The 26,770-nt window shown below is 37.1% G+C and overlaps 2 protein-coding genes across 6 annotated transcripts in view; both read right to left on the bottom strand.

Annotated features, from left to right (window-relative positions):
- The window catches only part of rabgap1 (RAB GTPase activating protein 1), a 111,437-nt gene that overhangs the window by 36,453 nt on the left and 48,214 nt on the right, over nucleotides 1-26,770 (bottom strand). For all 5 annotated transcript variants that reach the window (XM_066713093.1, XM_066713094.1, XM_066713090.1 and 2 more), the window contains one exon: nucleotides 461-574. In XM_066713093.1, the coding sequence (XP_066569190.1) occupies nucleotides 461-574 (114 nt within the window). The remainder of the gene's footprint in view (nucleotides 1-460; nucleotides 575-26,770) is intronic.
- On the bottom strand, nucleotides 10,714-20,165 carry LOC136758583 (probable G-protein coupled receptor 21). Its single transcript, XM_066713088.1, has one exon. The coding sequence runs from the start codon at nucleotides 19,097-19,099 to the stop codon at nucleotides 18,050-18,052; it is 1,050 nt and encodes a 349-aa protein (XP_066569185.1). The 5' UTR covers nucleotides 19,100-20,165; the 3' UTR covers nucleotides 10,714-18,049.

The following is a 26,770-nucleotide window of genomic DNA, read 5'->3' as shown; positions in this document are numbered from 1 at the left end:
TTATATGTTTGAACAATGATGCATTAATAACGGAGAAGACTCAGTGTAAATGTTGTTGAGTCTAGCAACCCAGGGTGAAGCAGCCCCCTGTCTTGAATAATAATCCAGGACATTAGGTAATAATGGAGAATGTTAATAAATGGTTTCAAATTGTCAATGAGTGTGTATATGTGCTTTAGGTTTTACGTACAGGCTTCAGGATCAAAGGATAATGAAAGATACTCAAAATAGCAGGGTTCTGCCCGGAACTACTTAGAAAAGATTGGTTGCGGTTCACAAGTCAACCAATCATATCCAGAGATAATTTTTCAAAAATAAAAAGTAAACTTAGATGATGAGAATGATTCTTTTCATCAGAAGGGTCAGTTATAGTAAAGGCGACAACCTAGGTTGAAGGTAAAGAGACCCATTTAAAGGGAATTGAGGAAAAAAATGATTTAAAATGTGGTTGAACTCTTACCTTGCATATTTTATACAGAGAGTCTTGCCCATCTCCGCCTGTGTCCTTGAAGTAATCGTGTGCCGGGAAGGTCCTGTTGATGTCTCTGGTGATCGCACTATCTTGGGGCGACTCCTGAGAGAGGGAACGAGAGAGGGAGAAACACCTTAGGGTAAGGTGGAAGGGGAACGGCCCACGTTCAGGCTGGCATGTCCTTCTAGGGGAGTAATGCAGAGACCACAATAGTAAGGATTCAGGCTACCCTCTGAAGGGACCAGCAACCAGAATCATTTGCCAAGGGTGATGGGGCAGCGCTAACCCCCGGCTGGAATCCAGGGGGCAACAGTCTACAAAGACAGCTACTTGGCCTATCTGAGCAGGCTTGACAGCTTCCTTTGAAGTGCACACCCAGGCACAATGGACACCATAGGGAAATTAAAGGGGCACCTTCTACTCTTCATTAAAGCAACTTGTAAAACCTGGTGTAACAAAATAGGAACTCTGCCCACACCGTGCTGTTTGCAGAGTGTGAGCCACGAGTGCTGACCGCTCTCTTTAGGATCTGACAGCTGATTGGCTGCGTTACAAGTTTGAAACAAATGGTTAGAGCATTTGCAGGCTTTTACACAAAATTGCAGAACATATTTGGATCCAACAAAGCATGAGTTCTGATATGAATGGGATGATGTAAAATTGCTGTCAAACAATTCACATGCTTGAAATCCATTATTCAGGAGGTTAAAACGCTTAGCTTTGCTTAATTGTTGTTAAAGCTACCTCTTCCAAGAGATTTTTATTATCCCCTTTGAAGTTTCAAAATTGTTTTATGAGGCTTTCCTTTTAGCACGAACAAAAAAAAAAGCTGTCCATAAATAACCAAAGCCCGTGTGGAGGCGTCATACAGATAAATGACAGATGTCTGATAATTACTTGCAAATCTGCCCAAACCCAATTGACATGCACACCATGCCAGCTGTAAATTCAAAACTTCACAAAAACGTCTGCTAAGGCTGGTTAATTTGTTGCTCAACTAGCTCATCCTCTTTTAAAACATATACAAGAACATCTGCTTGTTGAGTATCCCTTAACACTAACACTAATAATAATAATAATTCATTTAAAAGGCATTTGTATCCAAAGTGACTTACAGAGACTAGGAAATTAGCTCAAGATCAATCCCTTCTTCTGCAGGGTCACTTACAACAGCACCGTGACTATCAGTCAAGTCCACAAGACAGAGTAGGAGGTTAAGCATCTTGCTCAGGTTGACACTTATTGAGTCAGCAGCTGAGCCTTATTAAAGGGTCTTTATGTATACAGGCTTGATTTTTGATACCCCTAACTTGTGCTTGTCATGCAAAACTGTTCACTGATCAACTGCAGACGTTTTACTGGCAGTGTGGCATTATGTGTATGATTAACTGTTTTACTTTGTTAAAGCTATGGGCAGAAAAATAAATAACTGAGATTGACAACTTTTCAAAATAGTTCAATTAAAATGGACTAAAAAACATAAAATAAACACCAATGATTAATTAAAAGTCAGGCGTTATTCCTCTCAAATTCTGAGGACACCAAAGTATATTTTACACAGGGCAAGGCAACAAACATTGTCATTGTGTGAGATCAGGAAGAGCTTTCACTGCTGTTATTGTGTCATATTAATGATTGTAATTGCCTAGGATCAAGTAAACATTTTCAACTCCTATAAATGCTATTTATGTGCTTCAACAAGGGCAAGTACTATTCTTGCAGGCTGCACAGGTTTAAGGAAAGAGATAAAAAGGTACAAACAGAGAACTGTGCCTGGCGTTGTGCATCTGTTCCTCTATTATTTCCTCAATACTGTTCTAAAGTGATGTTAAATTGATTCCCAGGAATGGTCTTTATCACAGCAGGGACTTTCAGGGAAAATATCCTCGCTTTCAGGGAACTGCTTAACAGCAAGCAAAGTCTGTACCATGAGTGCTTCCCGTGGAACCACTGCTTAACATAGAACTTCCAGCAAATCCGTAATTTTGTTTGCTAAGAGATTTATAGTTGCGACAACTACATTTTAATAGCCTAAGTTAATTGGAGACTCTAACGAAAAAATAAATTGAAAAAATGATTGCTAAATTTGTGTTTTTAAAAAGTTGAATTTTGGCACAAATTGTGCATCATCACTCTCATACTCATTATTATTATTACTAAAAAGTATTTAATATAAAACGCAAATTTCTTAGGCATGTCTGTTGACAAAAAAAGGCAGGTAAAGAGCCTGGATTGTCAGGGGTGTATGTTTCATTTCAGAATTGGGGAGGATGCTTTCAGTATTGGGATGGACGCTGTCAACATTGCGGGGGACACATCCCCTACACCTATGAAGCCAGGCATACAATATTGGGGGAAAATGTAATGTTCTCTCAACATTGCAGGGCACGTGTCCTGCCTAAACCTATGCCTATGTGGATGGTATAGTTACAATTAATTTAAGTGTAATGCATTCAGAGTATCGTACTACTTTTGTTTTATGCAATCTCACAAGACACAGAATAATAAAAACTATTAAGGCATTCAAAACGGAAAACAGGAGACACTTCTTCAAACAGAGAGGCGTCACAATCTGAAACAAACTCCCCAGCGATGTGGCAGAAGCTGAAAATTTGGGAACATTTAAAGTCAGACTGGATAGGATCCTAGGATCACTCAGTTATTAATGGACACCAAACAAGCACGATGGGTCAAATGGCCTCCTCTCATTTGTAAACTTTCTTATGTTCTTATTACACAAATATAATATAACTATTGCTGGTAAAATAGGTCAAATCATTGGAAAAAGGACTTGAAGAAATCATGGCAGGTGGCAGAGAACATTTTGATATTCATAGCACCAAAGAGCATAGAAATGGCACAGCTAGTCTTCATCATATCTCTCTCCATTCCCCACAGCAGGGTGCACAAACGGCTCATCTAGACGCCTCATGGGTAACTGTTCCAAATGGATCCTAATTCCACCGCTGCATTAGTTATTAAACACAGACACATTACAAGCCAAATTAGAGAAGGCTGGAGTGCTGGGGGAAAGGAATGCAAGCTGCAAAGCAAATCTGAAGATGTTCCCTAACTGTCACTAAAAACAATGCTTCCCAGACCAAAAAAAAAAAAAGACAAACCTTCATATTATACCTCTACAACAAGAAACTTTGTTGTTTATAATATTCTGCCAATACAAGCAGCCCATTTATTTTTCTTTGCCTCATCAAATCACAGTGATTTAACATGCATAGCAATACTATTAACACTGAATTAGAACTCTGGGAATATATTTCCAACAGACTTTCTTAATTGGATGATTCTAGTGAAAAGGTCAAGTTACCTTTCCCACAATTAATGGCACATTCACTGGCTAATAGTCCAGCTATGTAATCATAAATCAAAACAGTAAGCTAATTACAAAGTAAACATTTTGATTAAAGTGCATACTTACAATAAAACAAATAGTTTTAGGCTATACATAGCCTAAATTGTATTTGTTTTACAGCAAGTACATATATATATATATATATATATATATATATATACACACACACACGCACACACACACACACAACTATTAGTGCAACATTCATTATTATTTTTAGGAAGAGATCATTCTGTGGTTTTCAGTTGCAGTTGCCTTGTTGTTAATGACCCCACCTCCCATCATTGTAAACTGATATTATTTACAAAATGAAGACTGAAATAAAGCAGGCTGAATGTATTAGTGACATCTACACTGGCCATCAGCTAATATTAATGACCTACCACAAGGCTACTCCTGTTTAACATCAAAGTGTAATGATGTGTAGCCTATGCCTGAGCCGTTCTTCACTGGACCAGACTACGCTGGAGAACGGCAGCTTCCTAAAAAGGGTGCCTGTATACTAGTAGCACAATACAGATGTTTGCCTCAGCTTGCTAACAGGTGCGTGGCATGCCAGAGTGCAGCAAGTTCCCTTTAAAACTTTCTTTAAATGTTCTCATTATCTAGTATTCCTTTGACTGATAATATAATACGTATTTCATACAGCTGGCTGCTTTAACTCAGAACTCAAATCATTCATAATGCTGTAAAGTGCGGGCACTGCATGTGAAAATGACTTCACTTTTCCTGCACAATTCAGAAGACAGTTATTTGGGCTGCAGGGGTAAATTCTCTGACATTATCCAGGCTTTCAGACAGCAATCTGCAATCAGTCTCACTTCAGACTCACAGAACATAAGCTTTTTCCCCACAACCACGGCTCTATACATCCCTGTTAGTGGGAATACGGTCTGGAAGGCAAGCGTATGGGAAATTAAGGCCACTATGCAATATTTATTTCACTTTGAGCAACCCCCGGCCTACAGAAAACACAGAAAAAGCATAAGTAATCTTCACACATTATGTTCACTCGGCAACACCTCATGTTTCACTACAGGGCTTTGACACACATTCTGCTCTCGAGTTCCTTTCTGCAGTACTTTCCTAAGACCTAGAGAGCCAACTGTTCTGTGCTACTTTACTGAAGTGCTTCATTACATCTCCGTAGCTGGGCCTGAGACGTCACAGCTCTTAGTATGTGCAGATTTATGAATCCTGAAAACATGACACTTTCTACAGCCATGTAGGTCACACTCTCACTCGTAATGGCCATGCAAATTAATAAAGACAAATGTACCTATAATTAGAACTCTTCACAACAAATAAATGTGTAACTAATAACATAGATCTAATAAAGACAAATGTAAAAACAAAACATTCCTTGGCCAAGAAACGTTGCCTTAATACTTCTGGGAATTTTATATATATATATATATATATATATATTTTAAGAATTCATATAAAGTATTCTTTGTAAAGGAATTTTTTATTTCTTAATTTGTTAGGCTTCATGCCACACAGTACAGTTCACCCCTTTTTGAAGTAGGTCTTGTATTACACATGTAATCATCCGACTTGTATCGAAAGCTGTCAGACAAAAGCTTGAAAGTCATGTAATAAAGGTGCCACATCTCAGTTTATTCTTCTACAGGAAAATATCAGGAAATTACATAAATAACTAAGCAGAACATCTGTCAAGTATGCACAGGGAATGAATTATTGTGTCAGATTATCGCTTTTAACTTTAATGCGCCACTGTTCAATGTTTCATTATCCTTTAGTTAAATTATTGATTGTTCATCCAGCAAATAAAAGCCAGTTTAAATAATACATTTGTGAGCATTTTGGACAGGAAAGAATGAAAAGTGGTTGCATTTGGGGGGAATCCAGCAGGAGACACTGAGCAGAAAAGTACAGAGATTCAAGACCACAGACAAGTGACGAGCCAAGTCCCCCACTGTTTACATTCAATACTGCAAAACGGATTTGAGCGCAAACAATTCAGACATTTATTGCTCATCTTCATGCTGTCCAGACTTCCCTTCTGATACATGCACACTTACCCCCCCACCATGATGACAAGGCAATGACCCCCAGAATTATTTTTGTTATTGGATTTTTTTATTGTTGGTTTTTCACTGTGAAAATGAACTGAACATGGGGAATGTGCCATCACAAGCACTTCCCAGTGTACAAGTAACATACAACTCCTTGTTTTAACCATAAATTGCATTAATTCCTGCATAACTCTGCTTTCAAGACAAAACAGCCAAACCTAGTGTGAATCATTTCATACCAAAAATTAAAAGTAAATAATTTTAACTTAAATGGCAGAACCTGATCAGGAGGTGAGTTCAGTTGCTCCAAAAGTTGCAGGTGAATATCAATAGTTTAATTCACCAAGTTAAAAATCTACAAGCAAAAATGCCCCAGCAGTGAGTCAGCAGTTTTGATTCAAAATACTACATAAGCAGATTTCACTTATTATTATTAATTGCATCTGATATATAATGCTCTGTTGAGAACAAAAACAGGAAACTGTTTACATCTGTGACTTTCCTAAAAATCTCCTGTTGAGCTCAAATGCATTGACTGCAAATTATCAATGAAGGGGGGTGTAAAAATATATTTCAAAATAAACACAAAACACAAGTGAACATACTACCCTGTTAATCTAGGTCAAGAAACTTGAAATTAAAAAATGATACATAATAGTAGCTCGAATGGCCACAAGAGACGGAGCATTAAATGAAGTTAAACTGGTCCCTCGTGCAGAGTTAGTGAGAGATGAGGCAGAGTAACATTGTTTTCGATGATTGTAAACGCTTCCAGTTAGTCTTGAGCTGCTCATGGTGATTTGTGATCCCAAACACGGTACAGTCAGTGATATAATTTCCACAGCACTGGAGGAATTGATCTGATAACCAACATTTCATAATCTTGCTTCAGCGTCACAGCAAACAACAGGTCTCCAATCTGTGTTCATGGACCACGTAGTTGGAGATCTCTGCAGCCCACGCAATACGGAAAATACTTTAAAAAAAAATAGACTACAGCTCAAAACTAAAATCACTCTTAAAAACTTGAGAATGACTGGATTGTACTTCCTAAATTAATGTGGCTCTGGAAATCTTCTAATATACATGTAACTTGCCCTATGAAAACATATCTTATGTCTTACTAGAACACACTCTGAAATGATGTGCAATGATAAAAAAATGCTATAAAACAAAAAACTAACCAACCCGACTAAGACGAAGTTCCCGACTGGTGTTACATCATGAAAGCTTGAATGTGTGTGGTTATCATTCATCTGAATAACAAGCCTTACAATGTATTGTACAATCCCATTTAAAGGGATTGTCATGGTTTCAGATTAGTTAATCTTTACTGAAGGTCAAATGCCCCTTTTGAAAAGAGTACAGGGTCCCATGGCTTATGACTTATTGCTACCTCTCAGCACTGGTACATAAGGCTGAAGTGCAGGAGATTAGAAAACTTCGTTTATTTTGGAAGGTTAATTGAATGCAGTCATGCAGAAGAAAACAATCAATTTAATCAGGGCAAATGTTTGTCTAAAATACTTACAATATTGAATCAAAGAAACTGCGAACAAGTTATCTAATTAAAATGCAAATCGCGTGAGCATTTTTTTCCTCATTCCTTTTTTAGATTTAGTTGAAGCTAGAATCAACCAGTTTGCTTCATCTCCCTGAGGAGAAGGTGGTTTGAAGGTCAGACGAGGAATTGTATCGTTTCAGGGCTGAAGATCTACCTCCACCGAGGAGTGCTACAGAGTTAAAATCATTTTCATTCTCGTCAAATAATGTGCTAAGCAGAGTAAATATGTGCATTTATATCCATATGTGTATATATCCATAAATATTATCCATATACATACACACATATATGCTTTGTTTTTAAAGGGAGACACTGATCCCATACTTCTGGGGATTTCAGGAGGATTGTCCATAAATCTATCACAATAACAATAAGACAATAACATGTCAAAGTTAGAGGAAAGTGCTGATGGACTACTCAGTCTGACCCTTGATCCCATAGAACACATCTGGGATTAACTGAAACAGCCAATCAGCAAGAGTGAGCTGCAATCAACTGGTCTCACTACACTAGAAACAGTGAGTCCTTATAAAGTTGCTGTCTGCTTCAGGGCAGAGTGAGGACATGTCCAGGATGCCACTTACAATGGATCAGAGATTATTAAGGAGTCTAGCTTTGTTTTTGTTGTTTTTTCCATAAATAAATGGGAAGCATAAGAGTTGATTTTTCAATTTACAAAGATCTAAGGACTTTGTTAAGTTTTTGTTAATTATTGATGTAAGGGAAGGTCACCATACCATCCATTCCTGCGCTTCAGAAAGGCAAAGGAATCCAGTACATTCTGATCAAAAAGATGTGGTATCAGGTGAAAGCTGAATGGAAAGGTCTCTGTCTGATTGAATGATTGATTTAATTGATTGAAAACTGTGGTTGTAAAGCAAATCAGCCATAATCAGCTTACAGCAGATTCCAGTTTGAGTGGATCGCGTCCAACCTCTCATCTGAAGATGACTGCTGACCAGGAAAGTTTTATTTATTCAAATTAACTGACAAACTGAGGGGAAAATATAACAAAGACTTCTTAGCTGCTGATGTAGCGTGGAAGTTGGCGGAGCAAGACAACTTTAAATTGTAAAAGAGATTGTTTCTGCGAAAGTCTTGCCAAAAGATACACTATAACTTCAACAAATGCTCACAGATCACATATGATGCAATAGCAACACAAAAATCGCACTGTCATTTAAGAGCACTACGTCCAAGCAATTAGTTAGTGAGTGAGAACACCGCTAAGCTGCCTACATCAGTGTCCAGGAAGATGTGAAGATGTATTTTCCTTCATGATGTTAATCTAATGCTATAAAGGCATCTTACTTACCTACCATGTGCATGTTATAAAAACAAAATTGGGAAAAACAACACTTCAACGTCATACTCCGGGCTTCTGATGCATCTAGAGCCTGATCACATATTTTAATAAGTTCTTTGCTTTTCATTATGCATAACAATACAATGTCTGGTTCATCTGCCAAATACAGAAGCTCAGATTTTAAAATTCAGTGCTCAGCACATAACAAAACTGAAATTAGTTTTTGATTAAACTTTCAATGTACAAACTAGTTCATTTATTAATTTGCACTTTATTGGTAATTTTAAAAACACTGCAAAACAGCTGTATTGAGAAGAAACAGTGGAGTTGAAGGAGCTGAAGGGTCATGACTTGAATCTTCAAAACAGACAGCCAGGTATATGTCTTTAGAGAAGAACCAACTTTGAGATATGTTAACATGTCTTGGGGCCATACCATCCTTCTCTCTCAATCTGTCCGTGGTTTACCATATCATGCCTCCTAGTATGCATCTTTTTCTTACTATTTTCGTAGCTTGCTGTGAGAAATGTTTTTCTGGGCTATTTCTCAAGTTAACTGTGCGGTGAGAACCAAAGGGAACCCTTTCTGTGCACACACCCTTGGCAGGTTTTATACATTAAAAAAGGAGCAAAACAAAACAAAACTGAAAGAAAGAAAGCAAGCAAAGAATGACAGGAAGAAACAGTAATAAACAAAGAGAAGTTGATGGAATGAAGCCATGAGAAATAAAACCATTTCAGTATGGCCACAAATTCCCACCATGGATCTCGGATCTGGACTTGTAGAATAAAAAAAAGTAAAAAGCCTGCTGGGCACATCTATGGTTGTGATAATGTTTTTTCTTTTTTATGACAGTAATCAGGACAATAAACATGGCCTCATTACATCAGACTAATTAAAGCATATTAATGCAAACCTCTCCCTGGGATTTCCTTTTCTATATACTTTCTCTTTGTTTAGTCTTTTCTATAACAAAACAATAGTGAATGTAGCAGTTTGTTTCTGTTTTAGAGCAGGTTACACATTACACTGCTGCAGGCTGCAAGCCAAATGTAGTTGAAAACAATGGAAACTTATCAACTACAACTGGTTGCTTGTTTTGTTTAGTTATTTATTAGAAACATTCCCATCTAATGCACATTTATATTAAGTCAGAATTACCTTATAATAACATCAAATTGTACACATTTCATTAATATCTTTAATTCCAATGCTCCAGACTAATATTTTCCAGGTTGGACTGTTTTGTTATGTAGCCTACCTATGAGTTAATAGTGTACTTAGAAGCAATGCATTAGAAGATAGATAATTCGTTGGATTTATAGCTCATCAGTGACATGAAAATCAACTCAGGTAAGATCAGTAAAACAAAGTATTATACAAACAGACACAAGGCACACGCCACAGCTGTACTTGGTTTAATTTAAACATGTCACATGACAGCCATGGATTCCATGATGTCAATGTCTCAAGGATTATTCTCGTGTATGTAAACCACCCTTTTCTGGGATTTTCCTGCAAAATCTAGGGCTATATGTATAGCTAATTTGAATATTAACTAACTCTTTGACCTAATTTGTATGATGTTGGGTTAACAGCTCCTCGTCCCGAGTGCAATAAATTAAGACCATGCAAACCCCGAGAGTGAGAGGGTCATTTCATCATTCACTCGAACAAATTGTCTCCAGTAAGGTCAAAACACACATGTAAACTCCACCTTTGAGAGCAGCAGGGACAGACCGTATGACCAAATCATAAAAGTTAGAAAAAAAAAAAAAAAAAAAAAAAAGTTTATTCATTTTTCTAGCTTACACTGATGCAACCAGTAAAAAATGTAACTTGTGAAACCAAGTAAAAAAATAAAAAAAATAAAACCCAAAATGTGACCATTGGTTCACAGTCTGGAGCCCTGAATTCTAATAAAATTATTCAGTATTTATTCTATTCTTAGCAAAAATGTGATGTTATCTACAACTCTGTCTACACTATCTTGAAAAGCATTTGTTAAAAAATGAATATTTGAAACCAGTAAATAATATTACATTTATTGACTCAGTGCAGATATAATTGACCAGAGAAACAAAAAACAAAACAAAAAAAGCAATATAAATATCATCATAGACAATTGTATTTCAAAACAAACGATACAACATTACAAAAATCAAGGTGCTTATGCACTTCACGAATAAACTGTTGTATATAAGACATATTGCAAAATATTGGCGCTACTTCTAAATTTAGAAATACATTTTCTCCACCACACACAGTTTAACCAACATTTGCAAAGAATAAAGCTTTACAGTTAGAAAACTCAAAGACGCTCTTTTTTTTAACTCTCTGTGTTTTGGGACATTTATATCTGAATAAAACTTAAAAATGCCAAAACCATTATTTTAAATCCAATTCACCTTGAGAATGAAAGGTTTTCAGAAAAATATGCTAATAAAAAAAATATTCTGGTGCTTCAAAACACATTCAGATTTCTGCACATTGTCAACAATGCTGGGCAATACTCTTCAAATTTCTTGAGAACCTCCTAATCCTGTAAAAACAAATGGGTTTTTACAGCATCTTGAAGACTATGTATCATTTAGGATCCAAATATGGCACTCTGGTGCAGTTCAACATGAGAAACGAAAGTCCCTTGAGATGGCTAGCCCTTAAGTTGAGTCCATTTCCTTTAAAAGTGTAATTTTCCCACAGGAAAAAAAACTGCTTGGTCTTTGGCAAAAAATGTCCCAAAACATGCATCAGTGAAAACACTGTACCATCAACATTCCTTTACCTCCCAGTACTCGTGTTACATACAAATCAAAAGCCAATAAAAGGCACAACACTCACAAAAACAATGAATAGACCAGTACACATTTCTTACTGGATACCATGGAAAAGCTTTTTTATTATTACTATTTTTTTTGTTATTATTATTTTAACTTTTTTAAAAGGTGCAAATCAAAGGGTAAACCTACATATGCAACTGCTACAGCAGAGTTTACTTCACTAAAATGATTCCAAAAAAGTATTCACCGATCCATTTCTTACAAAAATTAAATAAATAAGTGGAAAAAAGCATCTTGTAAACTTTGACTTCCTCTCTGTTTATCCGGTTCTTAAAACATTTATCTCCAGTAACTTTCTACACACCTTGCCAAGGGTGGCTAACATTAAAAATACGAGTCTCAATTAAATGATCCTATGCTAATCCATCAGTTTCAGATTGTTGAAAAGACCAAATTGACTTTAAGCATAACAAAAAATACACATTTCAAAGTCATAGCACTCATATGTACAAAGGTCAATGAAACCGGAATGCAGTTTTATAGCCGTCTGAATAAAATGGTGACTGAAACCTTCCTCCTTGCTGGTCATTTCTCTGCCTCCAATGTAATATTAACTTAGGTCACTGAATTGTGAATGTTTCTAAAATATACAATGGAAATATATAATTGTTATTATTATTGATATTCATTTACGTCTTAGCATTCACCCTTAACAGAGGCAGCTTACAGTTGAATATTATTTACAATTCAATGTGACAACACCGTTACACAAATTCTTTAGACTACAGCTTAACATTTCTGAATTTCAGCAGATACAGGAAACGCACCGGAATCACAATAGAACAAAAAGCCCTTTTCCTAAGTCTGTGATATGTTTTCATAGTTTTAAATATATATATATATATTATCTGTGTGTGTGTGTGTGTGTGTGTGTGTCATGTTCCACAAGTCAAACAGTATTGCACAGTCCCATATTATTTTGGATTAGGAAAGATGTTGGAAAGCACATTCTAAACATCGAACTAGGATTTTTAATTACAGTGAACAGATTAAATACAATTTTTTTTTTCTCTTCTTCCATTAAAAAAAATATATATATGTATATGTGTATGTATATATAATTTAACACATGCTAAAGGTTCCTGTGATAAATACAAAAATAAAGGAATTAAAACATATAATAGTCCCTGGATAGCAGATGAAAAAATCATCAGTTTAATAATAAGACATATAGCCAATAATCAATTCATTAGCATTTGAAGGACTATTTCAGCAACCTTTTGATTATAACCTTGAATTAGATTATACTCTCAGGTGCTTAACCACAAAATACTATACATTTACTCTCTGTATAAAACAAAAGACCTTCAAGAAAAGCTGAAACTTTTAAGAACATGTCCTTTAAATAGATTTCATAGTCACAATGCAGCAAGTGTTCATCCATTCAATGCAAAGGAATAACTGCTTTCATTCAAAAAAGAAATAGGTAAACTTGGTTCCAATACTGAATTCCAAAAGGTTAATCAAGCATTCTTTCCACCTTTACAATGCACTTCAGTAAACCAAAAGGTGAATGTAAAGGAGTAATTCTGAAGTAACATTAAATAAAGTAATGTTAACAAAAGGGCACTATGTGAAAGAAAAGACTACTAAATCACTTTGGCCAAGCAAGAGGGAAAGAAATGATATGTCACACCTACATCACAAACATTTGGTTTCTAGATGTTTAGTTAGTTTTTTGCAAAATGCGAAGCATTTGAATTTGCAAAGAATACAGAGTATCGTTTAAAAAAATAAAATAATGCATTAAAAACAAGAAAAGTAGTTTAATGTTCAGTAAAGAAAATGATGGTTCACTTCTTTTCAATTAATTTGAAAATCTAGCTAGCTATCTGTATACATGATTGTAATTGGAGAAATGTTTAAAGATGTACCTCAGTGCTCATTTCTGAAAAGAACATTTCATCTTCTTTGGTTCCATTTGCTACCCTATGACTAGTCTTCATTTCTCAAGCAAGGGTTAAAATTGCCTCTTTGAAATGAAGCTTAATTCAAAAGTAAACATTAGAATTTACAAACAAAGGTAAAAACTGAGGTAAAACTATTTGTTATAATGAAATTGTAAAATATAAACATTTCAACAGTTTGGAATTATAATTAATTCCCCACAACCCTAAGCCTTATAGCCAGTGAAAATCTGAAAGATCTGGAATGAGATTGAAACTTTCAGTGGGTGCACATCTCCTTCAAACCTGACATGACAAAGTCCTCATCGCAGTCATGAGAATCTCAAGTGAGGCATTATCAACCGTTTACTGTACAGATGCACCAGAAAAAAGATCTTAGAATCTGTGTTGACCAGTCTCCAGTAACGAAGACATTCAGTCATTGCAGTATTCAATGTTTATCTGATTTACTGCAAAATAAAGAGATACTTTAAATTTTATTATTGACCAAGTTCAATATGAATCCATGTAAAACCCACACCTTATTGCTTAAATTGACAATAATACACACACACACGCACACTTGTGTTTATTACTTGTTGAGTATGCATGTGTTATATACAGCTCTGGAAAAAATTGAAACCACTGCAATTTTTTCTTAAATCAGCATCTCTACATTGCAGCCATTCCATTCCATTCATATTTTTATTTGGAATTTGGGAGAAATGTTGTCAGTAGTTTATAGAATAAAACAAAAATGTCAATTTTACTCAAACACATACCTATAAATAGTAAAACCAGAGAAACTGATAATTTTGCAGTGGTCTCTTATTTTTTCCAGAGCTGTATATATACATACACACACACACACATACATAACAAAATTTCTGAGAATTTTTTCCAAAATTAATAAAACAGGCACAGAAAATTACCATGTAACAAAGAACACCCACACAGGCTTCTATGAAACAGATTGTACCAAGACAACACCCTGGAGCTGCTGTACTGATATGACAAAAGTGAAGAGCAGGTGACATGACCAGCATACTGAATTGTGCGTTACGTTAATTGGCTAGATGATGTTCACAACTAGGCATGCTCAGTTAAAGGTAGTGCAGAAAACTCACCCAAATGCAAGGGAAATGTTGAAACCGCTTGGGAAAATGCTGGGTAGAAAAAACGCTAAATGATAAAGACATGATAAATAATATACATTGTAGCTTAATAAGAATCACTTCAACAACATTTGGTGCATTTAAATGTTTGGTCAGCTGTGTATTTAAAAAATGCTGGACGGTGTTGTTGTTATTAGCGAGTTAGCAGAACAACGATTTTGTCTGTATTCCTATTATTCACAATACCTCCCCTAAGGCTTTATTTTTGATTGGCAGCTACAAACCGGGGGTGAATGTTGAAAATGAATGTTCCTGATGTTATAAATCTCACTGAGTTTGAGAATTGTCATTTGCTCACATGAAAGTTTAATGTTCTTTTAGATTTATTCTGGCATTTCCAATAGCAGTGTCCCTTTATAAACCTCTTAGGAAAAATAGATTAGATGTCTGAGGTGCTCAACGTTTCTTAAGGTGGGTATTTAATCACTTCAGAAATTAAGCATGGTCTGCTTTCTTTTCATCTCAACACTACTTTGTTTCTTAACAATTGTTTTGGATTACTACTTTACAAGATCATAAATAAAATCCATATAAAAAGGAACTATGTGTGTGTGTGTGTATATAAAAGTTATTTTGTCTGTTTAAAAAAATATTTTTAATGTGATGCATACTTTTCATGGTCATGCGAATAATAAGCCTAGTGGATTGTTCAGAAATTAAGATGTTTACATATAAATAAGCACAATTCCAACAAAACGGGTGCTCTTTCCCTGGCCTCCTTATTTAAATATAACTAATGAATGCATCTCTACAGCTCCACAGCTTAACAGCTGGTTATTTTTTATTTTTTTATATTTCATTTGCCAGATTGAAGAAAGGGTTTATTATAAATGTCAAGAGCAGATGTTCCCTCTGTACATAGCAAGTAGGCTGGTGGCTAGTAATGCAGTTAATAACTTTGGCCACTGAACAGTTGGCTTTCATCTGTGCAAAAGTGTGCACTCAAAGCTACAGTATTCACTTCACTGCAGAAAACGTATTCCAAAATCCAAATCAAATCTAGAAATGAACGTTTTCCTCAGCTATTGTATTCTTTATTGCCCCGCCAATGCGAGGGGAATTAGGATGCCACTGCAGACACTTTGCAAGTAAACATTTCCTCCCCTCTCTCAAAGTAATCCTGTAAATTGACCAACACTATGATCTGCACCTCATTCCTGTGCCATCTCCTTTTTTCTCAGACAGAACAATTTCACAAGGGAAGTTAATTGAAAAACACTACTTAGCTTTAAAAGAGGGAGAACTCTCCATGCTACAGGACTGCAGAAAAATAGTTACAAGGCAAACTAAAAATAGAATTTGTGAAAATGGTTAGACTGTGAGAATACAAATACATGCACCTAATTGACTTTGCTTTATAAAACTTAAGCTTTTAGAGAAACAAATACAAACAAGTCAATTTTGTGGTATATGTATGCTGTCATTGTTTTTTGTTTTGTTTCTTATGCCTGGACTCTACTAGACCTAGAAGTGATTTTTATTTTTTAAACATGAAGGTAATGCTTGCATTACCAACTGAATTGTCAATAAATATATCAGAAAATACCATAACACTTAAAAAAACAAAAAACCTTTCAAAATAGTTTCTTGTTTTTTGTCAGTATCAGTGATGCTCCTCTCATTAATAAAGTATTAATCCAGTAATCAATTAAATGACTACATACAATAGTCACTGTAGGATTAACAAGTAAAATAAGTACAATCAAGAAATAACTGTTTAAATGGCTTCTTCTATCCTTTAAACTATCATTCCAATACAATTTTTTGTTAATTTAGCGCAGTACCTTCTAAATTTTCTCAAAGCTTGTCCCCTGGCCATTAAATTCACTGGCAACTTAAGACTGAAACTGGAGAGATGCAAATCATGTGCACACTCACAGACTCTATAACCCATTGTCTTACAGCAGCACACAACCCAATTAAACCATGAACATTCAGAATCCAAACTGCCACAGTAGCCTTGAAAAGAAAAATAACATCAGGCTGAGTTTACCAAACCAGACGGAGACCATAAAACAGACAAATAAAAGTAAATAAATAAATACATTCAAAAAATTAAAAGGACTCGATTGAATTAACTGTAATGTAGCATATTTCTTTTCTGAAGATTGGAAGGTATTCAGTCTTCATACAGTCTCATACCAGGGGATTAAATGTGAGAAAATGCTGACAAATTGTTACCCTCAGGCAATAGGCCGACTGTTGCAGACATGCATATTAAGAAATACCTCTTGCAAACCCATTCATGTGAAAGATAGCACAATTTAGGACTCCTTATCATAAATATCCACCAGATTAGTGGTTTTGGTTTTGGTCATTAATCTTCAGGCAAAATATACTGAAGTCAATCTTTAAAAGATTAATACAAACCTACCTCATTTTCATTCTGAAACATAATAACCTCATGTTGTTTAAGAACATACAGTATGTAGCTGGTCCTGAAAATAATTTTAAAATGTGTTACCTGTCCTTCTGTGAATGAAGGCACTCATTCTCTCACACATTAAACCCCATGTCCTCTATCCCTTAATTGGAAAATTAAGTGTACATCATAAATGTATGCGTCTCCTCTCCGATCTCACTTAATTCTTAATTTTACCACAAACAGGTAAAAACTGAATGATAATCCAGGGCAATAATTTAGTCTCAAAGGGTGCAATGTGGAATAATATATACAAGTTTTAAAGTTTTGTTGTAAATGCACAAAAACAAAACAAAATCAAAGTAAATCAGTCTACTGGAAAAAATACGTATGTTCAAAAAACAAGATAATCTACATTGGTCACGTTCAAACTAAACAACTCACTTCTATTTCATCAGTGGGCTGAACAGCAGCATTCTCAATTGTTTATTTATTTTTCTTAATCATTAGATTTTTTATTTTATTTGTTGCATTCCAAGAAAGCCTAGCATTTAATCTGGAGAAGGTTCTGCTTAATTCCATCAATTTATTTGCAGTAGGATGTTTTTTGGCAAAGATCAGTTAACATATAGATAAATAATCTCTGTTTCTTTAAACCAGACACACTGGGTGCACAGAACTCATGCCTTTGCATGCCACGATGCTGACTGAAGTTCACCTTTCCGAGACAAACCATCTTGTGTTTAGCTTCTCTATGACATTCTACCTCTTGTTCACAAAATCGCACACAATCCATCTGTGACACTCTCATTATGCATGAAGGACAACCGTGCATCATTATGAATGACTACTTCATTAAAACCAAAACCAGTCTGTACACAAGGTCAGCAAGACTAGTCTGTTTTAACCCCTTGTCCTTCCTCCATTCCTCCCACTTGCTTATTTTCACAAAAGGGTTTCAGTTTCCTTCAGTAGTGACCTGCACTCACAAGCCAGACATGGATATCTTTTGCTTTGTTGCTCCAGACTGTCCGGTTACACATTGCAGACGTTTGTGGACCTCGTGCTGCTGGGGGCTGGGGGCTTCTTGCTCTCCATGTGGCGAGCACAGGATGCGCAGACTGCACCCGACAGCCTCTTCAGTCCCTTGCGAAAGACGCTGTTAGAGAGGCTGTAGATGACGCAGTTGCAGAAGCTGTTGCTGATGGCCAGCCAGGTGGTGAGGAAGGAGGCCATGGGGTTGTCGTAGATATGGGAGCTCTCCAACAGGAAGTAGATGATGTAGGGCAGCCAGAGGATGTAGAAGACACTGGTGATGCGGAACAGGACCATGGCGTAGCGCTTGTCTGGACAGGCCTGACTGTCGCCTGACTCGCCCTCTTGAGAGCTAAAGCGCACACGGCGGTCATTGATTTCCTTGTTGTGCTGCTGACAGATGCGGAATATGTTGTAGTAGGTGAAGCACACCGTAAAAGCAGCTGGTGCGTACAGCATAGCCACAATGAAGGAGGTAAAATAGGTGTTTGTAATCCAGGATTTGGCGCACCACTTGAACACATCCCCGTGGTAGCCTGGTTTGCCCCAGTTGAAGAAAGAGGGGAGGAAAACCACACAGGAGTAGATCCAGATCAGAGCAATGCACACCCGTAGCCGACACGGCGTGACCAGGGTGTTGTATGACAGGGGTCTTGTGATCGCGATGTACCTGTCCACACTGATGCAGGCCAGCGAGGCCATGGAGACGCTCTTCAGCACGGAGACGATGTATCCGAAAATCTTACATGTCACAGACTCGTCGAGGCCGGTGGAGTAGTGCAACAATGACAGGGAGGGGAAGAGGCAGCTGACACCCACAAACAGGTCGGCGTATGCCATGGTCTGGATGAAGTAGCTGGTGGTGTGATGGTTGAGCAGCGGGGCACAGTGGAACACAAAAATTACCACCAGGTTCCCTGAAATGATCAGCACCGTGAGGAAAATGATGATGACAACTTCCAGGACACAAATGTTGAGAGTCTGGGAATAACCGACACCCAGGAGACAGAACAGCTGGCTGCTATGATTTGCATCCGAGGACGAGTTCATCTTGAGGGGCTGCTGTGGTCTTTACTTCAGGCCTCTTTTTGGCAACACTGACCAGTTGTCATTGCTGGGTGGAGATATTATTAGTGGTGTAAAAACAGCCGGCCTCTCTCTCTCTCTCTCTCTCTCTCTCTCTCTCTCACTCACTCACTCACTCAGATGCCGCTCTGTATTGTCTGCTGTTCAATTTCTCTTTAAATCTAGCAAGCAGTCGCAGCCTTCTGAGTGCCGGGAGATAATAAAACCATGTCTAGCAATTACCATGCTTACAGTGATTTGTTTTTTATAAAAAGGAAGGCCTTTGTGTGCATAACTCAAAGTATAAAAGACTAGCATCCAAACAACAACCAAAAAAAGAAAAGGGGACGTGACCCCTGCCTGCCACTTTAAGAAAGAAAGGTAATTCTGTTGAATTCAGTAAAATTCCCAGAGACACCGGCTCAGCTGACACAGTAAATAACAGAATACCAAAAAGCATTCGAACACAGGCTGGAAGACTGCTGCAGATCACAAGTGTACATGCATGATTGTCAAAACATAGCAATACCTATACAGGCTGAAAATATTTGTTTGAGATAAAAAAAAAAAAAAAAATGCTACTCAGCATCCACACAAAATTATAGTACCAGGAAGAAAAAAAGAGACTGAAAAGAAAGCAATTTCCTTCTGTCGTGTCAGGTTTGATTACTGGGATCCCATCCTGCTTTTAAATGCCACCCCAATTAGTCACAGCAGACATTCAGAAGCACCAAAAGAGGTCCGAGGTCTTTGTTAACAAACCGTGGAGATAAAGGAGCCCCCGCATTCCTCAGCCGGCAGATAGCCTCCAAAGCGCAGGACGGGGGAACGCATAGGCAGGAATTTCTTCATGTCAACTTCGGGAATGGCAGGCAAATATTTTCCTTCCCAAACAGAAAAAATGGATAAAACACAGCACCAGCTGACTCGCTTGCTTTTAAAAACAGCTCCAAAAAATATAGAATCCAGAATGCAAATAATACATAAAAAATGTACAGCCCAGTGAATCTCTCTCTCTCTGAGGGCCCTGCAGTAGAAAGGTGCTCCCTCTTGATCTCAGCTGAGTTTACTGCAGGATTAAAGTAACTCTGCCTGGCAGCTCTGCTCTTACTCCTCCTCCCCCCATCCCCTGCCAGTGAGGAGAGGCAGCGACGTCGGCACTGGAGGACAAATGCAGCAGCACGGAATTTTCCTCCCATCACACGTTCAGACACTGTAGCCACTCGCAGGGGCTCATCTATCACTTCGGCTCCACAGAAACATTAAGACCTCAGCATCCTCCCGTGCCTCAGTTCCAACAGCTCAGCGTTACCGATGTCTATCATTTATCTTTAAACATTTTTTTATTTGTTTTAAGTGTTGTGGTGAAGTTGAGAAATATACATACCCCACACATTTTCAAATTTAAGAAAACCGTTAGCCAGCTCTTCGAAATCATATGCCTTTTCTTTCTACTTTCAACACATCACTGCTCATCACCTCACAAGGAAATTCTTCTCTTCTTTTTCTTATTCCTTTCTTTTTTGCTCATGTGCACCTGCTCCTCATTACAATGCATCACGAGACGGCCGCCTTCCATATTTAGCATCCGCTAATGGGAATGAATGAACCAATCAATCACAGAGCGCGGCAGTCACAGAATTTAACTGCGGAATTAGCATTTATAGTTCTGCAGTGCCCTGTTGGCTCCGCTCCTGGGGAAGGTTCTTTACAGAAAGCATTCAAAATGCAGATGGCTCTTTCAGCTGTTAAAGCGTGTGCAGACTAACTGTGCCTATTGCTCTGGGATTTCCAATTTAACATAACATTGCATATACCCATCACACACAAACACACACACAAATAACTGTGTATATTATAAAGATGTCTATGCACATTGTACTGGATGAATGGATGGATAGAAATATATACAGGAATCCCTCAAGATAGGCGAATTCGAATTACATGATTTTCAAGTTAACGGAATTTATAAATGGACATCCAAGCGGGAGAATCAATTTCAAAATGCGCCACATGCTTTTACTGGCTTATACAAGAGTTTCAAACATGTGTATATCAGTATTAAGCAAATGGGTTAAGTATCACTTTATATTATATATCAAATAGATACAGCTGAAACACTTGCTAGTGCTTGGGGATATCGAACTACTAGATCTTTTTAGTTGTAACTAATATTTCCTTGTCAAACAAGAATGAGCTAAAAATAGTGAGAGTTGAAGGGTAGTGAATCGATGCTAATCAATTATTAGGAGATCAGATTTTTCACTTGAGTGGTCTACAACAAGATTGATTTCCTCTGCACAGGTTCTGATAAGGACTGTTGCATAAGGCTTGGTGGTATCCTAGCTAGGTTTTCATTTATCAAGACTAAGGGAAAGCAGGACTAGAAACACATGTGCTCCATTTGTAATTACATGGTGTATTCCAAATGTACCCCTTTAAGAGACAATCCTACATTGTAGCATTAACTTGTCTGAACATAATAGCAATTAATTTATACAAACCTTAAAAGGATCAGTTGCCTTCCCCAAACCAACAGACGGCAAATTGAAAAACCAGGCAAATACTGAACACCATTTACATACAGACATCCAAAAGATGCGGACAATGTATTGTCCACATTAGCAGTGCCTGCAAAATTCATAACACTAATATGCCAAAATGTAATAAAATGAAAAGGACTACGGCTCCTAATATAGTAAGGTGCAGATGAACACAAGGACTGCATTGTGAACAGTGTTTGTTTTTCCTGACCATATGCTTCACAACGAATGAGTGTTGGGAGAAGAGAAACATCTGACCTTTGACTAGTATTTATCTGGCGTAAGGGGTCAGCTGACAGGTAACATCTGGTAACAGTATGAATTGGACAGAGCGAACAAGCGTGCGCCATTGGGCTGCTTTCCCTGTGATGTTCAAACATGCTACACCAGCAAGAGAAATCCCCCTTTATTCCAGGACCTATAAAAAGCCAGAAGAACAGTGAGCAAATGTATAAATAATACAAGGAATATCTAGACATGTTCTCACACAGGCATACACCCCGCTTTAAAGGACTCACCAAAGCAGCTGTGAATATCGGACTCTACATGGTACTAACCACGTCAAAGGGTTCGATAATGAGAAATTAAAACAATTTGTGCTCAGATGACATCACATAAGAGGAATCAGATGAGACTTAAATAAGCCAGTTAGATTAGCACTCCATACATGCTGCATCATTCTGAGGACACAATAATGACAACAGTGGTCAATCAGCTGGTTTCTTCATAAGAGACTGCAACCCAATCCTCACAGGACCTAGATATATGGGACAAAATATCCCATGCCTTAGATTATCATGTTATTTATGAAAAATGTAAATGCATGTCTTAAAAAACTAAACAAACCTTTAACATTCAAATATTGTAAATATGTATATATTTCAAGTTGGAATTTTAGGCTAAGCAACTCATGATAACAAACCAATGCTTTAGGCCTTCTTCACAATTGAGCCTGGCCTTAAAGCCTGCTGGCAATGTGAGAGCCAAAACTGCATTCCATCACGATGAAAGAAAGGACTTCAGTTCTGCAACAGCCCTTGGATGTGACACAGAAAAAAAATATTTGATTCAGTCTAATTGCAAATTACAAATGTGTTTCACGGAAGAAAAGAATAAATGTGCAGATAGTATTATAATACAGTTTAATGTTACATTTCCAATAAAGTTGCCAACATGTTTTTTTAATGTATACTTCATGAGCAACCACCTGACAAAAAAAGTATATTCACAGGTTCACACATTTATAGAGAGGCAGGACTGATTTCCCATTTACTTGAAATGCTTTTAAAGAAGGCAGGCATAAGGAACAGACTGTCCGAACAAAGACTAACAATCTTACTGTGAAGCATCCTGTGGCTTAAGTAGCCATACACATGCACTTCACAGCTGCCCTGTCTCTACTCTACTCTATTACACACCCTTGTTTGGAAAGGAGGGCAGACAAAGTACACTTGGACTTAATTTCAACATATAGCTTACTTTTGTGCCAATAAGAAAAATACTTGATGCAATACAACCTTAAAATCAACAGCATTATTATCCCAACCTCCAACTAGGCAAGTCAACATTAACAATGCAAATGCAACTCTAAACCTTAAGGAAGTCTTAGTTTACTGAGGACTCTAACCCTAACCTGGGCCCAAACTAGAATGTAACCCTAATTTGAAGCCAAAAGTTAGTTCTAGGTCAAAATGTAAGATGTGATGTGTTCAGCATAGTTGACTTCCACAGGCCATTCTGCACAGCAGTCTGGACTCTGAAGCAGAGGGTCATGGGTTCAATCACAGGTGGGGACAGTCCTAGATTGCTCCAGTATACTTATTTTTTATGTTTATAATAATAACAGCTGCATAAATAATAATGTGATAGATTGTAACAATTGTAAGTCGCTTTGTATAAGGGCATCTGCTAAGCAATATAATAATAATAATGTCTGTGCTCAATCACTGTTTGCTGGCCAATAAATGAGGGATAATTCAGTAATTTTGTTTAATTTGTTTGATGCACAAGTGTAATTTAATGATCTATTATGCAGAAAGAATCCATCCTAATGCAATAGAGGATCTCTGGCAGTGTTTGTCAGCCTCGGCTATCCAAAACTAAAGCATAGAGCAAGACACGGCCAGCTGTGCTCGTGCTAGAGTGGCCTGTTAGACCAAGCGACATGCAGGCTTACAGAGTGGCATTAAGCCCTGGAGCTAATTACATCTAAGGAAGAGATTATGCTAGGAAAGGGGATTGGATTAAACTCCTACCTCAATTAAAATTAATATTCTGGTTGAATTAAGCTTGATAAAAAATAAAAAAATAAAGACATGAAAGTGTAATCAACAAGCAAGATGAATAATTGTAAAAGTCTGCGCACTTGTTAAATATATTACCTAGCTAATGTTAGATGGTTCTAGTAGGAGTTTAAACCGATTGCCAGAAGAGTTGGGGGAATTTCAGGTCTTCGTGTCTTTCATTTGTCTGCAGTTTTGAGGAATACAGTGAGGCACAGCTGTGTTGAAGACACACTGCTGAAAACAACTATTCACCAACATGGCGTAAAGGTCACATGACACATTTCACAGACCGCCTTCACAGGTCTGCCAGGAGGCCAGCAGGCAATTTCACCAGCCATTAGATTGCTTTTGATTTTTACATGCCAGCCAGTATCCAGCAAAGAGTATTTATATAACTCCCTGCTGCCTGATTTAAAATAAGAAATGATGGGGAAACAAAAAAAAAAAAAAAAAAAAAAAAAACACGTCTGTTTCAGCCAGCCAAGCAATTCATCAGGAATGGACATTGTTGAGTATTCAAGAGAAAAATAATTTCCATAACATAATACTGTGCCTCACAGCTACCTTACAGTAATAACCTCCTGAAACTAAAACTGAATTCTCACCCATAACACAGTAATGGACATAGCGCTTGTTAAGAACAGAACTAAATTAATTTGGAGATTGTGTGGTGCAACACAGAGCATCCGAATTGCTGATATAATGCCAAGGTAATTTTTATGACCACTGCAAGAGCACTGAACGGACAGTTTCTTCATCATAAAACAGAGTTACTGCACTGGACCAGAGCGATAACATCGCATTTAACTCTGCAGATAATATGGCAAGGCAGACAGACAGTCTGAAACCCATGAAGAACAACAAATCCTTATTTACTATATTTGTTTATGAATTTAAGGTAATCTAGAGGAACAAATTCCAAATGCAAAATGAATGTTTTGAAACTCATTGGTGTTTTATTATTCTCCCACACTCCCATACTAGAAGCTCAGAGGTCCCACTTTGGCCTCTGCAGTCAGTGCAGCTCTTTACAGTGAGAGTTATTCAAGGAGGACAGCTGAAATGATTTTCATAATTGAATGAGTCCTATTATCTGCTCTGCAGCCACCGCGTGCACTAAGCTACACATTAAGGGTGACAGAAGAATACACATACATCACATAATCTCTAATTTCTTTAATCTTTTAAGAGATCCCCATCTATGGATGCAGGAATCCATGCAGGAATCATGTGTGTGTAGGACACACCACATAACAACAAGGGGCATTTCCATTGCCACAACCTTCATAGCTTGACCACATAAAAAAGGTCTACTGAAAAAATGCAGGAGAAATGTCAGCAGAGTGGCGAACATAACGAAAGAAGAGTGTCAGCTCAGTGGCTGCAGCCAAGGCTTTTGAAAAAAGAAACATGAATAAATGAATGAATGAATGAACACATAAATAGATTAAATAATTACAATTCTGCCAAGGCCCAGCAACTGCATAAGAATGGGAGTGCAAAACAAGACAGCCTTGACAGACAGGGAAGCACAATGCCTTTTAAACTCTTTCTTTTACAATAAACTTGTGAACTGCAACCCCTCCACAGAACTTACCTAACTGTCGGCTTCAGCCGCATTAATGCTATGAGGGATGTCACGGTGTGGTGGTATACCGTGTGATTAACAGCAATAATAATACTAAAAAAGTAGGGTTTCATAAAATAATCCATAAAAAATGCAGACATGTACTTATTTTAAATGTGGAAAAATCTACCAGTCTTCAGAGATATCTACTGTATTGAACAGCTTTATTTATACGGTAAATGTATCATCTTAATAAAGATGAATAAGTTAGGTTAAGTTAAGTTAGTGAATGACATTGCTTCAAATGACAGTTGGAAATAATTTTGCCTGCAACTGTACATTGAAATGATATATTACATACAGTGTTTCGCCTGTAAGGACCCTTTTCCAAGTCCGTTTTCCTGTATCCAAACATCAGGGTCAGTAAAAGGGAAAACACAGGCCTGCACACAGACACACTATAAATAAACTCCAGTTCCAAAAATTCCATTCACCTATTTTTAACTATGAACTTTAGCATTCATATTCAATAAAGAGCTGTATTGTTCTCTTGTTTTTTTAATATATACACATATAAAAAACACTTTTGTTTCTTTAAGTACAAAAAGTCCTCTCTGTTATCTGTCCACGTAATCCTGGTGTGCAATTGCAATTTCAGCTGTTATTATGAAATTAATATGGAAACAACAGGCAACATGTCACAACAGCCGAACAAATCAAAGAGACAACAATAACAAACCCAGAAATTGCAAATTTCCACTTAAAGCAGGACCAACAGCATCAGGAAAAGAAGCATGTAGACCAGCATTGTGCTTTCCATGTGAGTCCAATGTAGATGATTACTATGGCGTTTACAGATTAAAAATACACAAAGCTCACAGATAGATATGATTATTTTTATTATTATTATTTTTATTTCTTGGCAGACGCCTTTATTCAGGGCGACTTACAACATAAGTGCAAACTAAGTGCAAAGTGCAAATACTCACCACATATTTCACATAAACCTGCCTTCTAAAAATGTAAGGACTGCTGTTTTCCCCTCTTAAAATAGATGTTCTTGCCTTTACTGCTACCCGATTTTGGATTCAGGCTTCAATGTAGGGCAAAATGAGTCAGGGGAATTAAAATAAATGAATTAATGAATTGATTAATTAATCCAGATGTTACATGAAACACAAAACACACAATTTTGAAATATATCCCTATCTGCTCCTGTTTTTCCATTATTTGTTGTATATTATCTAGTAAATAAAACATA

Source organism: Amia ocellicauda, chromosome 9 (assembly GCF_036373705.1).
Source record: "Amia ocellicauda isolate fAmiCal2 chromosome 9, fAmiCal2.hap1, whole genome shotgun sequence".
Taxonomy (NCBI): domain Eukaryota; kingdom Metazoa; phylum Chordata; class Actinopteri; order Amiiformes; family Amiidae; genus Amia; species Amia ocellicauda.
The sequence above is the reverse complement of the archived record's forward strand: the minus strand, read 5'-3'. Positions and strand labels throughout refer to the sequence as shown.